The following is a 17,601-nucleotide window of genomic DNA, read 5'->3' on the forward strand; positions in this document are numbered from 1 at the left end:
ATGACTGTGTCGTAACGTAATAGGATTAGCGCCACCATACACATGCCCAACCTCCAATAGTTTTTAAAGGACTGAAAATGGAGAATTGTTTAAACTTAAATACTTATAGATAAGTATTATTTGAGATTTTAGACCAGTTAATAATGTTAATATCGAGAATGTACTTATTGAATTAATTATACTTCAAGGCTCTTATAAAATTATATAAATAAAACAAAACGGACGACAGTGATCCATCGGCGGAAGAATCCAGTAATGAATATGAATATAGCTACCACGGAAACATTTATTTTTATTCAAATTTATTCTCTTGTAACTGAAGGTCGAAGCTAATAATATTCCTTAAAATATTTCAGTTCCGTAAAATGGGGTGAGTAGGGTTCGCGGGGAGAGTTAGGTTATTAATGGGGAGAGAAGGGATGAAAGGGGGTGAGATGGGATTTTAAGGCTACTGCTAATAGTACCTAATACTCATAATAAAAAAAACGATCCAACAATCTTCAAAAATCACCTTTGTATGAAAACCCATCTCATTAGAATTACGAGGGACTACGGGGTGAGGTGGAATTTCCTGTTTATCTTCAAATTTATGAAATGGAACTACCCAAAATAAAATACAAACGTCCGGAACACTTATTATATACACCATTCAGTTTGCATATGTAAAAATAAAATGTTATCGAGGTTTGAATGTCAGTTTTGCTCCTACTCACCCCATTTTACGGTTCTAAATAAATAAATAAAACGTAAGTATAAAAAGTGACATTAGCAGCTTTTTGAAAATACAAAATATTTAGATCACTATTCGATTCATTATCAAAATCGAAGAAGAATGTTGCGGCATTCAACAAAAAAATTATGTTTCCAATAATATAAAACTGCACTAATACACCGTGACGTCAAACCCAAAATAATGTTCTGAATTCAATAGCGGTCACGAAACGAGAGTTAACCGTCACGTTCGCCATACGTGCTAACCGTTTTATGTGGTAAACTTGTGAAGGTACTTATCACATTAATATAAAGTTCATAATTGCTTGATTCATGTCACTCGAGATTGGCTGGTTCGTACGTGCTCAGTGGAAGCTGTGGTGGAAGTAAATCTAGTTATCGACTGGAAGGAACTCGGTAGCACAGAGCAGCTGAGTAAGCAGTATATTGTCATCATTTATAGTGTATAGGTCCTACCACTTAACATGGTTTGTCGTCTAACAGAAGGTATTTTAGTTTGGAAAAGAAAGGAAGGTGTAAGGCCGCTTCCCCACTTGGCGGCGCGGTATCGGTGCAGTACGCAGGCGCGGAGTCGCGGGCGCGCCAATCAGGAAGAAATACTGCGTACTGCACCGATACCGCGCCGCCAAGCGGGGAAGCGGCCTAAGGAGGATGTATCAAAATTACAACCATCGGTGACACTTATACGAAAACTCATTCAACTGGTTTCCGTATTTAAGCACAAAATGTTTTGTAATGGCCGGTAATCGTTATGCGTGGTGTGACAGAAGTCTAAGTTTTGATTTTACTTACTGAACACAATACAAACCAGTTTCATCGCACGTCGAACCACACCAACAACTCACGATCAGTGTCTTTAACAGGAACAGAAACTATACCTGTAGGTCTGACACTTTACTGCAGGGTTTTAGTTAATTACCTTCTATAACGCGGGCCAAATAAACACATAATCGCATTATTTTGCGAAAGCTTTTGGAACAGCTTTAATGAATATAGGTATGAATTATGTTTAAAATTGTGCTCAATGTAAGCACTGAAAATTATAATGTTAGTGTTATCATAATGAGAAATCCAAAAGCACCCCTTTGGGCACATTACCTACCCTATCTACCTAATTACTAACATGGATATAACTTTAGATTCCAATGGGGTTGGCCGGTCGAAGTATTTTACAGATTTGTTATGTTTAAGTATCTTTAAACTGGTTAAGTCAAAATGGTTTGGACACGTGGAAAGAATGAGTGAAAGGAGGCTAACAAAGAGAGTATATAAGGGAGAGGTAGCAACGGGAGTTGGAAGGGGCAGACCTCGGCGGACTTTCTCTGATCAGATCGGGGAAATCCTGAAGAAAGGCCAGGTCAAGAGCACCCTAAACCGGCAAGCGTGTATGAGGAATGTTATGAAAGTGAAGGAAGCGAAAGAGGTATGTCAGGATCGTAGCAAGTGGAAATCCGTGGTCTCTGCCTACCCCTCCGGGAAATAGGCGTGATTATATGTATGTATATATATGTATGTATGTATGTTTTATTTAAGTATCTTTAAACTGGTAACCACGATACAGGCTTTGCCTAGCATTAAGATTTTAAACCTTTACTGTAAAATAATACCCCCGTTGTTGTAACGTTAACTGGAAATAAATATTTTATTAGGTATCTATTTTTTATTTATTTATTATAGATGGCGCCAGCATAGGTTTTACCTGTCAGTCCTACGAATAGTGTCAAATTCGTGTTTTTTTATGGCCTGGATACTAGCCCTTACAGCCAAATTTCATAGAACAAAACCAGAGATAGGTAATGCCAATGCTAGCGCCATCTATGTATGCCTTTGACAATTGCCCACCCCATTGCGACTGCATTGCCGCGCTGTTCTTTGTTGTCGTTGATCATGATAATTAACAGTGACATTGTTATTGTTTCATTTGTGGTGTAAGTACTTCTTACAACGTCGTTTTTGTGATGTTTCGAGGCACATGGTGTTTATATGTATGAACAAACAAAAATTAATGCATATCAATAATATCAACTGTAGTTAACTAATAAAGAAAATTTGACACCGTGTAAATAGTAAGGCAGGACAGACATTTCTGTGCTTGACTGTGGTGCCGCGCGCCGCCCTGTGGGATTATTTATCTGATAATAGTAGTCAAGGGCGTATGAAAATATTGCCCCACGGAATTTCACATATTTTTACATTCAGTGCGTCGTCGTTTCTTTTCCTTTTATATTACGAAAATAAATAAGGGCTATTTTGACAACTAAAACCTAAGTAGGTTAAAAAAATCAAAACACAAACCATTTTTAGTCAAATCATTTTATTTTGTCCTTTTATAGTCTCATTTTAATAATTACGTGAAGATCACGATTTTATAATATTCTCTTAATTTGGCATTTTACTTTAGACATAGATCCTTACATTAAACACCACTGCGACACATGTAACATAGGTACATTAAACTATAGAAAAAATTGTATAATGAATACGAAAATGTAAACAGGACGATTTATGTCTCTTCATTACTATGTACAATGATTTTTAAAAAGTCATTTTCTATTCAGTTAAATAATATTGTACACTACTTTTTCATGTTTCATGTATTTCATTCCATTTAAAGACAGGTAAGTCATTTCGTTATAACCAAAATACATTTAATTACTATGGATAGGTGACATTAGGTATTGTTAAGCTTTGTTAACCCTTAAACACTCAGTTTTCGCATCCATAGCATTAATAATGCCCATACGAGTATGTGTTTCGCCGTACACTGTCGAAGTAACATCCAGGTATTTAAATATTATGGTTTATATTTGCTAAATTGTACCAAAGATGTTGGAGTGTGTTAATATAGCCTAAATACATTATTTGATAGAAACCAATTCTTTAACAAGAAGGACACTAAATTGACTAACACTAAAGTCAATTCCCACTCAGTGTTGATTTACTTATATATTGTAAAATAATACATAGATAAGCATGTTTAGGGTAAAGAGAAATAGGGCCGGGAAATTGTCCGGCCGACTCTAATTCCTATGTTAAAAAAAAAAGATAAGCATGTTTACTATTGTTATTTACTCATACGTATTAGGTACAAGCCTTGCTGAGTTTCGGGCTAGGTTGATCTGTGTAGGATCGTCACCAAATATTTGTATGTTATAGATTAAATTAAATTTCTTTACAGTACTTTTTATAAAACAACGGTTAACTGAGAAAAAATACAATCTAGATAAGATATACTACATACGTATACATACAAATTAAAACACATAATTATGTAACTTAATTCTAAGAGTGATACACTTATCGAGTCATATACTTGATATTTAAAACTAAGATAGTATACCTACTTACATAAGTTCATAGGAATACATACACACAGGACAGTTAAACAGAAAAATAAAATTAGTCAGTCTTTATGCATAAAAATTACATGAGTAGATACATGTTAACAATCAATAAAATTTTAGTAATAATTTCATATTAACAGGAAAAACACACGAATAATAATTTGACAACGGATAATAACAAGTTAAAAATTCATAAATTAACTGTTTAAGATTATAAATTATGGAAATAGTACGTTTTAGTATTTACAAAATAACAATTTAAAACAATGTGATAGGACATTCATAATTTTCATAAATATATTTCATTATTTTATACTACACTCCCTATCTAATTGGTGTCTTGAGAACATATTGCTCACATAATAGGAGATTGCATTTTTACTAACAAAAATAGAATCTTTATTTAGACTATGACCGATTCCAGTCGGTACTATTTCTAAATAGTGCATATGATTGTGATGTATGCTATGTCCTCATGTTTAGAATTTGAGCTTCCCATAAAATGTTACAAGTGTATAATATTTAAAATACCTACATACGTTTATGATACAATAAGATCTCTATAAACTTTGTCTAAGTGCTTAATTTTTAGAATTAGAACACACATTAATCGAATACACCATAAACATTCATAATTTTAAAGTACTTGATTTACTCTGTGCTTTAAATACTTAGTCCGAATAAATATAATAAAATTAGATTCATTCTGATAGGATAGCCACAGAATAATTCTTATTCAATTATAGGTACAACCTTATAACAAGTTTAATTTCAGGTTCAGGTTCACTTATTAATAGCCAATTAGTCCCGTAATAGTTTTTGTCTTAACTTTGCACTTTTTTCTCCATTATTGAGGTTGCAGGTCTCTAGTAGAAAACCATTTTAATTTACCATTTATATGTAAACCAGAAACTACTTCGTACATAAATGTTTCGCTAATTTGCTAACCATATACACATAATTCGTTGATGTTTCACGTATATTTACATATACCTATATATTTGGACACGGATGATAGTAAATGCAGCGCGGATATGTGTGGCGACCGCGGCGCGGGCGCCGGCTTACGAGGACGCGGCATGGTGCAGAATGGCCACGTCGAAGGCCGAGGCCGCTTAGATCGCGGGCAGCAGGGGGCTCGGGGAGCGCGGGGGCCGGCGCACGCTGCTCCACGGCTCCCCCATCATATCCTCGTCTCCCTGCACACGCGCACTCGACATACTCTCAGCGTCACACTCCTCAACTTCCCAACTCTGAGATCGAGATTTTGAGTTCATTTAACTTAGAGTAGGGTAGCTACAGGATGTCTAATAGGAACGCCACTATCACAGAAGAATTGAAAATCACAGTCGGATCAATCCGAGAGTTATCACTCTTGGAACTGCTTGGTAACTATACCATTCTTCGTTTTTCGTTAGGTATCCCTCGGATTGAGTCAATAGTTCCGAAAGTCTTCATGCAGTTTTTTTACCATAATTATAAAAAGTTATTGGTCCAATAAGCTTCTTTAACAGGTACATGAGGCGTTTAGTTCATCGCAAAGACAATGCTTACAAATAAGTTTGTGATAGTAATAATTGGTGGTATTGATATGGTATCGATTGTATCGATGCTGTTGGTATTGATGATATATTCACCTTAAGGTTTAATAAATAAGTATCAAGTTTTTATCCCCTGGAAAAAAGCCTAAGGAACCAAAAACACCGCGGATCTTCCGTGTCTAACTCGCGAGGGAACTACGGGAGGAATCCCATTCATATTGTACGCTATTGTGCTATTCAAACCTATTTTAATACTTTAAGACATATTATAGAAATCTTTGCATTTGCACGAGGATTATAGCTTATCTTAAAACAATACAGTATTGACGATCAAGCAGAGACCGAGTAGGCTAAGCACGCATTCCAGCATTGTGGCTTACGGTCTCTGACAAAAGACAATCAACTGATGGCTAGAACCGGGCTCGGAAATGATTGAAATCGTTAAGCTTACACATCGCTACGAAACCGCTGTAATAGAGCTTGCGAGAATGCTAGGACCAAGAGAAAGCATCATTCTACTGATAAACGTCTCCTTGCTAAACTCACTTGATGTTGGCAACTTCAAACCAAACCCATTATTGGTTTGAGGGCTTGGATTTTAAACGTTGTATATTTTAGCCAATACATGTTTAGCCAATGAAATAGACAATGGATAAGACCATTCTAGGTAAGTAGTAGACATTATGTGGCACAATGGCGCACACTAATGGGATTCCGCCTAAGGGTTCGTGCGGGGCAGTGCGAGTGAGTAAACCACGTATTACGGTGTCAACACTTACATATAAGAAGTAATTACCATCATCGTGTGAGGCGCGGGGACCGAGTGCGCGGGCGCCGGCGGCGCGGGGGGCGCCATGGGTGGGGGCGGTGCTGGGGGAGGCTCGGGCGATGCTGCGGCTGGGGAGAAGGAGGCTGGTGCCAGTGGTGACTGAGCTGTAAGACAGAAAAAAGGTTGAATAATTGGTTCTTGAAACATGTTCAAAGTACAAACGTTCGGAAAATCTTGAGCATACTGACCTGAATCATTAGCTCAGAATGCTCAGATACATCTTATGACAGTAGACTACGAGTATCTGGCTTAAATTCTGCACATACCTGCAGAGAAAATACTTCCGTCCAACAGACAACCGGACCAGATTCAAATATATCTACAATAACAGTATACATTTTATTTGTAGCAGAGACATGTGCTGGTAATAATGTCAACTCTTCAACACCACAACAGTCAAAATACTCTACTATGATTGGTGCCTTCCTCATCAAACTGAATCTGTCTTCTCAAAATCACAGCGCTATTTTCAATTCCAGAAGTAATTCATCATTATGGCCTCATTAATTATGTATATATTGTTCCAGATTATATTGAGATCACGTTCAAGCCTAGAAGAGCTTCAAAACTGTTAATTACCAGCAGCTGTAAGTGCCAGAACAAACTGGCTCCAATGCACACAGCACCCGCAGCACAGTTGCAGGGTCGCTCGACGCAGAGCGCGGTGCAGGGCCATGAACAGCAGAGGATTCACTGCGGCGTGCACGTACGAGATATGCAGCGAGATTTGGAAGTACATCTGTGGAAATACGAATGGTTGCTACTTATTGATTAACCTAGCAAGATGCTGGTAGCGCTGGTGGAAAACCATCATTAGGCTGTGGACATTTTATTATTAAGCTTTAATGAATCTTATGATACACCTTTGATAATTATTATGTATTTTACTACAAAAAAGGTACACCATCTCCTCAAATGGATCGATTACATTTTACTTAATATCTGCTCAGTCGGTAACTTTTACAATCCGGCATCAATATGACTTAGCATTCGTGCTTGTGACGAACGGTCTACCGCAGCGGAAACCAAATTTGAACCAGTGACCTACACGTTCACCTAGGAGGTTTTAAAAAGGAAGTTGATTTTGAAAACTCAATAACGGCATATAAATATGAGATGGAATGGATCATTTGTACCTCATACGCTATATGCGACGTAAGCGTCGGATGGTGCAGCAGCGTCACGATGAACAGCGGCCCCCAGAACAGCACGTACGCGGCGGTGATGACGACGAACATGCGCACGCGGCGCACCCCCTCCCGCTCCACGCGCGCCAGGTATCCCCGCAGTCGACGCCCGCCGCCCAGCGGGAGATTCGAGCTTTGCATGCGCTGACCATCCGCTAACGCTCCGTCTACAGTCTATGAAAAATACTTATTTAGTACCCAGTCAAATCACAAAATGAATTGTTTTATTTTTCATTTTAAGTTTTCTTTAAAAGCGGATAGCTACTCTGTTTAAATTTTATTTAAGGCAAATATTTAAAAAGGTAAAGGGCGTGTAGGAAAAAAGTTAAAATAGATGTGATAAGGTAAGGTAATGAGTTATTTTTTTAAGTAAGGAGAGTTTAAATAAAGCGGATACTGTTAAATTTAAATTTTATTAAGGATTCGATAGTTTAAAATTCAAAAACTTTATGAAGTTCTATTGGTCCAGCCGCGTGAGTTTACGATCACTCTTTAGGCTCAAAAATACTTCTTGAAATACAGGAAAAATAAAAAAGTTCATCACCTCGGGCGAGGTTTGAACGCGAATTCACGTCATTTCGGAATATTTAATGCCGGTTGTTTCTAACCATCTGACCTCCGAAGTTTAGGTAGGTACCCGAGCCCATCGAATTTTTCGTAAGTTTCTCATTTCGTATTTTCGACTTTTTTCGTTTAATTAATGAACTAGTAAAGTAGGGCTAATTGAGAACCACGGGACTATTTGGAAAAAGGTCTCCAGGAGGCCAAACGGGTGTCGTAATAGTGTAGGTTTTAAAAGATCTTAATTTTTGATTCGCTGAATGGTATTTTCTAATTAAAAATTCTACTTCACGCGGCTAGACGTTAATATACAATTTCTACAGTGCAGTCAACAATCTACGGTTGCAGCTATAGGTTAATGTGATAGGTGTGCGCATGCGACAAGAAGACTTCTAGACAATCCGCAAGACTCTCATGAGAACTAAGAGACAAATCATCACCTAAGTAATATTGATATTTCACAATTCATGTCCTTACTTATAATATACATGGCAACGTGACGATATTATCGATAATTTCCATATATTTACCTATCTACTTAATTATGATAAATCTGTTATATTGTATTACAATGCCAAATGGACCAAGTCGTGCAATAAAAATGCTGTTTGTTATGAGGGTTGTCGATTAAACTCCGGAATTATCTTAGTATCTAGTATTTATACCTATAAAAAAAAACCTTATTCTGCAAGAAGGCTTCAAGAGCTTTTTGCAGGTAAACACTTGTGGTACTTCAAAACATGCACCAGAAAACCAAATCGCAAAGTGATCGTGAGAATCTTGCGTTAATGGAGCATAGTTGTTAGTACTTACCCTCGGTCCGACGCTGTTAGGCAGCGAGTCCATGCGCCTGTTGTCTCCAGCCATGCTGACAAGCGTGGTCACTAGACCAGCTACTCGCACTGCCTCTACGTTAGCCTGCATGCGATAACATTTAAATTATCCCCCCTGTGCGAGGATCCGGCAGTAGTTACAGGCATATTTAACGTCTGTTATCTTTAATAGTTTAAGAGCCAGTTGCACCAACCACAATTAACAGACTGATCAACGTCAAGCAGCAGAAAACTATGAAACTTCCAATACAATAAAATTTAGCGAACACTAGAACGGTGACAGACGGTTTGGTGCAACCCGACCTTAGGGTCGGCTGCACCAAACTGTTTGTCATCATTAAGGAGTTTACTAAATTTTATTGTATGGAAAGCTTCATAGTATTAGATATTGAGGATAACTTAAACGATGTTTTAGTTTTATTTTTAAAATGTTTGACAAGTGACAGATTTGCGCCGCGGTTTTGAACAATAATGACATTGACAGGAGATCACGATTGAGAGGAAAAACTCAAGCGGTGGAACAAGAGATTTGTATTGTTTTAATTATAGAAAACTCAAAAATTAATAAACTATTGTAAACTATTTAGGAGTTTTAGTGCAGTTACTTTTTTACTTTTTATAGTGCAACTGGCACTTAATGTTTGATAGCTTTAACGATTATTATTTGCTTAGAAGCTTTAAAGATTGTACCATTGAATATATTTAACTTGATAAAATGCAACAACAAGTTCGAGATAAACCGAGCTTATATCCGTAAAATTTGATACATTTAGACTCATATCGGTAGTCTGAATTCGTTGATTCATTGTAGGCGGATGGATAACTCTAGCATACAAGCATACATATGTCAAAAAAGTGCCGGCTACAATTCTATCTTCAAATAACAGACGAGCCCATAAACTTCCGATGCCGTATCCCGCACAGTTCCTAAAACTTTACTAGGCAAATTCCTCTTGACCACCCGATTTTGCATCTATTTAGTATAAGCTGACTCGTGAAAATTTAAATCTTATTTGTGGTGCTAGGCGTATTGGCAAAGTACCAAAAACTCCTAACTCCAGCGTTGATGTTTGTCGACTATCGCATGATGGAAGGGGTAAGTTTAGTTGCAAATCGATTTAAACCATGTCGATGTCTTCTATAGTAGTCACTGATAGTGCATTTTATACACGATACATTCTGCGTAACATTTCCAAAAAAAATATATTACGATTACACCATTTTGTGTCACTGAAACAAAAACTATCACTAATTCATTAAAAGCTGTGAATGACATTATGATCAACAAGTGATATGGTCAAATGATCATGGAGAAGTCTACATCGACAATGATAATGACCATGATAACGCAAATGAAACATACTAAGCGACTATCCTGCTAATATAGTAGCACTTCTCCATGCCATTGTGTCCGTCGTTCAAGTATCTTCAAACCTAAATTAGTGTCATCAAACCTTAGTAAGGTCTCTGTGCAGTTTCTTGAGATGGAACAGCGTGAGGCCTACGCATACGGCGTTGACGCCAATCCAGAGGGCGTTGAGGACGTAGTGTCGGAAAGGCCCTCGGACAAGAGGGCAAGAGGGAGCCGGCCCGTAGGATCCGTAGTGTCCGGCGCTGGCTGCTAGTGCGCCCGACAGAAACGTTGGGCCGAGATTGATCGTGATGGATGCGAACCAGATCATGAATGTGCCGAAGAGGACGCACTAAAACAAGTAAAGAAAAAGGAATTAACGTGTTCTTTCATTTTTTAGCGACGGCACGTTCCGCCGCGCTCCAAATTAAACTTTGTTTTCTTGTGACAGGAGAAGTATAAAGCGATCTTACGGCGACTTTAAATTTTCACACTTAAAATTAAATTGTGCATACATAAGTATATTCATACTTATTATTTTGGTTCAATTTAGGATGTGGTAGAACGTGCAGTTGCTGCTTGCGATCGCTAATATAATGATATATTTATATAAAGAGCTCCTCTGCGCTATAAAATCTCTAATATCACAAGCACAGTAACTGTGCTTGTGTTATAAAGAATATAGAGGACTCGTAAGGCGTTGATGGCTCTGAGTATAACTAACCCACAGACCGCTGGTGTAAAACGATTGACAGAAGGACTTGATAATTCTCTTTACTTCCCTTGTACAATGCGCGAACCTGCGAGCCAGCATATTCCCCTGAACCGCCAACGCCCTACGTCCCCTCTCAATATCACTGTCGTCCTTTAGGTCACTCGTGATAACGTGACCTAAATATTTGAACCGGTCAACCTTCTCCATCAGCTTCTTTTCATACAGCTTGTTATGAAGTGGAACATTGACAAAATGCACATTGAAAAGTAAGTACACTTACATTAGGTATAAATGTTCCGGTCGATTTATAAAAGCAGTAGAGGTTAAAGAATCAAATAACTGATAGAAAATATTTATTTGTAAGTACATGAAAATACTGTAACTGTAATGATTTTCAAACGGCATAATCTGCTTGTAAATTGTTGTGTACATAATATGGACTATTTGTCTGCAATAAACGATTACATACATACATACATAATGTCATTCGCTATTTTTGTCGGCTTTCGCGAATGGATCTCTTACCCAATTCCATTTTGTTCAGCACCTAATGTGTCATATATTCAGTTCTCAATATAATTGTACCTGCGGGCTGTCCATTAGCAGGGGTGCAGATAAATCGGCTTGTTCTTCCTCGTTTTCAGGAAATATGGGGCTGTCGTTCAACACCGTAGTCAACATATTCACGGTTGATACCGTTACCTGAAACAAAGGATATGTAACTAACGCATTTATGAACCGTCTGACGAATGGAAAAATCCAGAAAAATAATAATGTTAAATCTTTTAAATCTGTACCATATTTTACATTTCTCAATAAGTGATAATCCTCTGGTACTGTTGTGGCCACCAATATAAATGAGATAAATTACGTGTAAATATATTTAGATAGGTATTATACCTAATATGCTGACATTCATTTTATCCCGAGTATTTTATCGTGTCGAAGTAATTTGATTTGGGCTTTATTATGAGTCTTTAAGTCGTTTGTAATTACTGGGGTTCCCCATTCACAAACATTTATTTAAGTCAACACAAATGTAACGGAATAAGTAATCACGCTTAGAATTAAACGACTTTTGCATTAAACCAAGCTCGGTGCGCACAATGGTATATTATTTTATTTAGTTGTCAAGGATCTATTAAACAGAGGACACAAAAACTGCAGAACTGGGCTATTTTTTATACACCAAATATGAACCAAAATCTACCATTTAAAATTCATAATGTTGTATGATGTAACTATAATAAAGTAGGTATGGTGGCACAATGTTATAATTACGATTTGCACAATAGAATTTTAATGCGATGAAATTAAGCTGAATAAAATGAGTTTTTTTTTTATTTTACCTACATCGTATGATTTGACAATAGTTCAAGACGAAGACAAAAGACAAACGCTGAATTCGCTTTTTTGTTGAAAAGTTATAAGTGGACACATTAAGAGCACTTAACTCCAGGCTTGGAATAATTCCTCGCTTATTTTTGATGGCGCAAAGAACTTTTGTCACCTCGGAATTATTGATGATATCAAATTGCTACAAGGTTCTTTCATCCCCGCAGAGACAGGGAAATTGCTGCTTTTGTGTTCAACTTTGAGGCATTCTTTGTTAGTGAGGCAATATAACCAACTTAGTATACCTTAAACGATTCTAAATTCTGCGTTAGATACATATATGATTCTGTTTAGCGTTTACAATAGTTTTGTTGTGGCGACAACTATACAGCGAAACGTGGAAATTGCAGCAGTAAAATAATTATTTCTTTACGAAGCCTGTAAATCTTGTAATAATTAGGAACCTAGCTTAAATTGTTGCCGTTAAATTTTGTGGCTTGGGCAGGCAGAGTGAATAAACTTCACTTTACGAGTACTACAATATTGATAAAAAATGACATTATAGTTATTATTAAATATATATTTTTCCAAGGGCTTTGCGCACTTAGAACTTCAGCTTGGTAATTTAATTAAGTTTGTGGAGGACATAGTCTCACTCCGAGTAAAGCAAGTTAAGGTCAGGTTATTCAATGTTTATTTAATAGTTTAGGTACTCTAAAACATTTAGTCGAAGGTCCCTTTGACTGAATAAAATGATTTAATAATTTAATCTAATTACATATTACGGTTCGTCCGCCACCGCCTACCTACTAGGTACTAATAATTATTAATAAGTTACCTACTATAAATTCACTTTAGCTATTGAAAGTTATAAGTAGAAAGAATAAATAGAAGGAAATCAGGGAAAAGAAAAAGGAAGGTGAACTAGCTTAATATTATCAAATAACCGATTTACAAGACTGAAGTTGAACAAAATTTGTGTAGAGCACTAAAAATTGACTAACATCAAGTGTGTGGCCGCGCTTGCAAGACCAACTCGTCGAAAAGAGGAATAGACTCTGCAAATGCGACCAGCGACGCTTGTAAGGGCAAGACATAATAAAAAAACCGGCCAAGTGCGAGTCGGACTCGCGCACTGAGGGTTCCGTACTTTTTAGTATTTGTTGTTATAGCGGCAACAGAAATACATCATGTGTAAAATTTTAACTGTCTAGCTATTACGGTTTATGAGATACAGCCTGGTGACAGACAGACAGACGGCCAGACGGACAGCGGAGTCTTAGTAATAGGGTCCCGTTTTTACCCTTTGGGTACGGAACCCTAAAAAGAGGACTAAAGACAGCACATAGCTCAGACGGTGTTGGTGAGTACACCTATACAAAAGCAATATAAATAGAAATAATAATAATGAAACGAAAATGTTCTTAGCTCTTACGTAAAAGGCTTGTTAGGATTGTAGTAACAGGAATCGTATTCAACGAAAAGTTTTAACGAGTTAAAGTGAAAATAATAAGTCTTTTGATCTCGAGTTACGGAGGCCGATTCCGTTTAAACAATTCGATATTGTTTTCATTATTTTCATACGGCCTTCAGTGTGATTAGGCATCTCACGTGCACCAATAAGTGCGAGCGAGATCCACGGCTCACGCCGATTGGTGGTGCTGCACTCAAGAACATAATATCAAAATAGAATAATCACATATATTTAAACTTATCAACTAAATACCTAAAACATTACCCAACCTAACTTACTGTTTAAATACTGTTTAAATGAGCAATGCTTATTTAGGTACATATAAATATTATGGATCTTTTTATGAGATTTGGCAAAACTGTCCAAACCGAATTTTAAAGCCGGTAAAACTTGATGCGAACGATCGATTGATGGAGGGATTAGTTTCAAACGCTCCGAAAAGGAATTAGAACCAAGGTTTGTGGCTATGAATATTTTTCACGGGTTTATGTTGTTGATGGAAAATATTACCTAAGCGTGTTTCATACTACAGGATTTTAGTTTTAGGTGCGTTTTTGTATTTACCTACTCTCATGTTTAAGTTTCATTCCAGCTGAATTTGAGTTTTTGTACCCTTTAATAAAATTATAAATTAATACCAGGCTACGCGCTGCATGACGCTGCGTGGTTAATAACCGCTGATGGTTATGTTTTGGAGACGTATCTTTCTATGTGATAATTTTACCTAACTCTTTTAAACTACTACATATATCCATCTATATAATAATATATAATAATTAAGGTAGGTAATCTTTTTGTTCAGTGATATAATTATTTTTTACGATTTTTACTTACACAAAAGGATTGTCTCCATACAGGTCGACGCTATTTAAATCATTAGAAAACCGTAAACAATCTTTGTCGTACATACCAACAGTAGAAACGCAGTTTCGACCAGCGAGCACTTGTAGACTGGCTGGCAGCGGAAGACGGCGATGCCGAGCGGTAGCAAAATGGCGGCGCGGGCGCAGTCCACTATCGCCTGATGGAACAGTAGCCCATGTGACCACCTGCAACAAGAAACGACATGTTTAACATGTTTAATTCTCTTTCTGGATCTATTTTGCATGTCTAACCACCAGGTGGCGGGTGGTCTTCCTCTTCCTTACGATTGGTTGGGGATATTTAGGTTTGGGGGTAAGCTCATTCCACATTTTATAGAAAAATAAGCGTCATGCCCACTTATTTTTGGTGTCTGTCGAAGTAGTAACAATTAAGTACCTATCAGGAGCTACATACATTGTAAAAAGGCTACAGTGGAGTAAACTAAGTAACCTTACAAAGAGCTAAATAAAAGTAGTTATATTACATGCACGTCGTGTTCACCGGCAGTTCACGTACACAAATTAGCAGACATCGCCGCATGCATGTGGTAACAAAGTCTTACGTCGCGCGGTCGGTCAATGTAGTTTCTTTGTGAGGTGATAGAGGTGAGGATATTAGACCTTAGAATTTATAACTTAAACCGTGAACCATACTACAAGCAATACGAGTCCGTCATCGCAAGCAAGTTACATGATTCAGTCTCGGATTATTCCGTAAATTTTTAGCCAGCTAAAATCCAGCTGAGCATATTTACATACGGGCTCGTATCTAAATATGCTCAGCTGACTCAGCTCACTGTATAATGTACAGATCCTCGCTAAAGTAGATGAGTATATGAGTGAGTAGATGAGGGGAAAATTCTAAAAAGTATTGAGGATCTGCTTGATATCAGGTCTAGGCTATAAAGATATTTAATTACAGCAAGTAGAAACAGCAAGTACTAGATCGGCCGTAATTTTTTTTTTAATAAAGTCGCCAACTGAAAATTCGCAGAATGACAGCTAAATAAGGGCAGTTGAAAATGACATGAGACGAATGTTTAAAAAAAACTTTTATTGGCCATGCCGTGAACTTTCCAATCAGCCCTCGTATTACTTTTCAATCTAAAAAAAAAAGATAGATCCGTTTGTGCCTTAACTTTCATTTAAAAAATACTGGGTAGAGGTGGTGATAGGCAGGGCTACATAACCAATCTTGTCTCTCGTGTTCCTCCCTGCTTCCAGTGATTAGTCTTAGTTTTAAATTATAAATGTTTTTATATAAGTTTGTTTTAGTGTAGTTACTAACAAATATATGGATCCTGGTCTGAATTAAACGATTTTTTTAATTTTTTTATTTTATTAATTGATAATGCAGCTATTTCAAGAATATATACTTCTTTCAGCTTAATGACTCAATTTTAAGGCATTTGTTCAATAGTGGAAATACTTCACTAGTTCTGAAGTAGATATTAATAGCCCTATCGAACCCTATCGATACGTACTTAATAGCATCTCAGCAAATACCTATTTTACTTCTCTATTTAATCCAGGAAAAGCTGCATTACTATTAATACATTAAGGTTCATATCCAAGCAATAGAATAGATCCACAGTTGTAATTTCTCAATACGAGGAATAATAGAGCAATTGGGAACTTGGTCAGTTTAAGTGCGTGAACAATTAATCTTCAGTGGTCTGTAAAAACGTCAATCGAAGCAAAAATTAACCTTGAGTTTAAATACATACCCCGTGGCGGTTGGTATGAGTTATGACCCCCATTTTTACACAATAATAGGAAGGTTGAAGGCGAATTTAAGTGGATGGGAAATGAGAAAAGATGTGAAGGGATTTTATACAGGTAAATATTATACAAGGCTGAATGCACAACACAGAAAGTTTTACGTAAGGGTTATGAAATGTTGTATGAGTATAACGTTGAAGCTAGTTTAGTGAACAATACAAGTCGGTGGTATCTTAAAAGCTCTCTGTCTTAGTGTTTGGTAGTTTTAGCTTTTTAAAGCTATAAAACTCATATAGTAATTCAGTACAAAAATGCTTGTGCCGATGCCGCACAGCCCGCACACTGACGCAAGTTGATTCATTGAATCTGAATAAATACGAAACTACTTGTTCAGGCCGCTTTGCTTAGTTTTTATAATCTCTCCAATGTCTTCTCAAAGTCATGCTTATCACGCGTAACTTATCACGCCTATTTCTCTTTTCCAAGTTGTGCTAAATAAGTTTACATGACTGGAAAAAATTATGAATGATGTAGCACGACTGCAGGTTGATATTTGATAACGAAAAAAGCCACTTACACACTTTGGTCTTACATACGTGTGTATTGTGTATTGCTTGTTTGTAATATTGCCATTTCCCAGAACAATTTAGTACGGAAAAACAGCCAGTATTTCATTATCTCCCCTTTCATTAATAAACGTCGATCTAAATAAATAATTACACCAGCTTTCGAGGAACATTGACAAACTCAACGAAAAATAGCGGTGACATCAACCTGCGATCCGCCTACGACTCCCCAAGTACCTAGCGTCATCCTTGCTATCACTGCGTCACGAAAGTGGTTAAAAGAAGAAATACTTTATCGCTCAATCCATTAATCATCGTCCCTCGTGATTGACGAGGAAAGTGCCCGGACAAATGTTTTTTGCTATTAGGGATCTTATGATGCTTCACTCGCGGTGCTAAATATTAAGTTACCTTGACACGATGGTCCCGATCGAGCGTTTTATTAGTTTCGACAGATTATTTTTAGACCCTGTTTAGGTTTTTATAAGTCAGAATCGTTTCCCTTTTTCTTATGGTCAAAAATTCTTAAATGCCAAGGCTTCCCGAAC

At 37.1% G+C, this 17,601-nt stretch overlaps 1 protein-coding gene across 3 annotated transcripts in view; it reads right to left on the reverse strand.

The window, feature by feature from the left end:
• Window positions 1–4,268: 4,268 nt before the first annotated feature.
• LOC134743209 (uncharacterized) overlaps window positions 4,269–17,601 on the reverse strand; it is a 32,283-nt gene continuing 18,950 nt past the window's right edge. The window contains exons 3-10 of one of the 3 annotated variants that reach the window (XM_063676588.1): window positions 14,813–14,951; window positions 11,679–11,795; window positions 10,482–10,730; window positions 9,008–9,112; window positions 7,583–7,807; window positions 7,026–7,185; window positions 6,414–6,550; window positions 4,269–5,275 (exon numbers count right to left, since the gene is read on the reverse strand). In XM_063676588.1, the coding sequence (XP_063532658.1) occupies window positions 5,192–5,275; window positions 6,414–6,550; window positions 7,026–7,185; window positions 7,583–7,807; window positions 9,008–9,112; window positions 10,482–10,730; window positions 11,679–11,795; window positions 14,813–14,951 (1,216 nt within the window). In that variant the 3' untranslated portion in view covers window positions 4,269–5,191. Of the gene's footprint in view, window positions 5,330–6,396; window positions 6,551–7,025; window positions 7,186–7,582; window positions 7,808–9,007; window positions 9,113–10,481; window positions 10,731–11,678; window positions 11,796–14,812; window positions 14,952–17,601 lie in introns of all 3 variants that reach the window. The other 2 variants (XM_063676587.1, XM_063676590.1) reach the window with 2 other exon arrangements.

The sequence above is a fragment of the Cydia strobilella genome, chromosome 7, assembly GCF_947568885.1.
Source record: "Cydia strobilella chromosome 7, ilCydStro3.1, whole genome shotgun sequence".
Classification (NCBI taxonomy): Eukaryota; Metazoa; Arthropoda; class Insecta; order Lepidoptera; family Tortricidae; genus Cydia; species Cydia strobilella.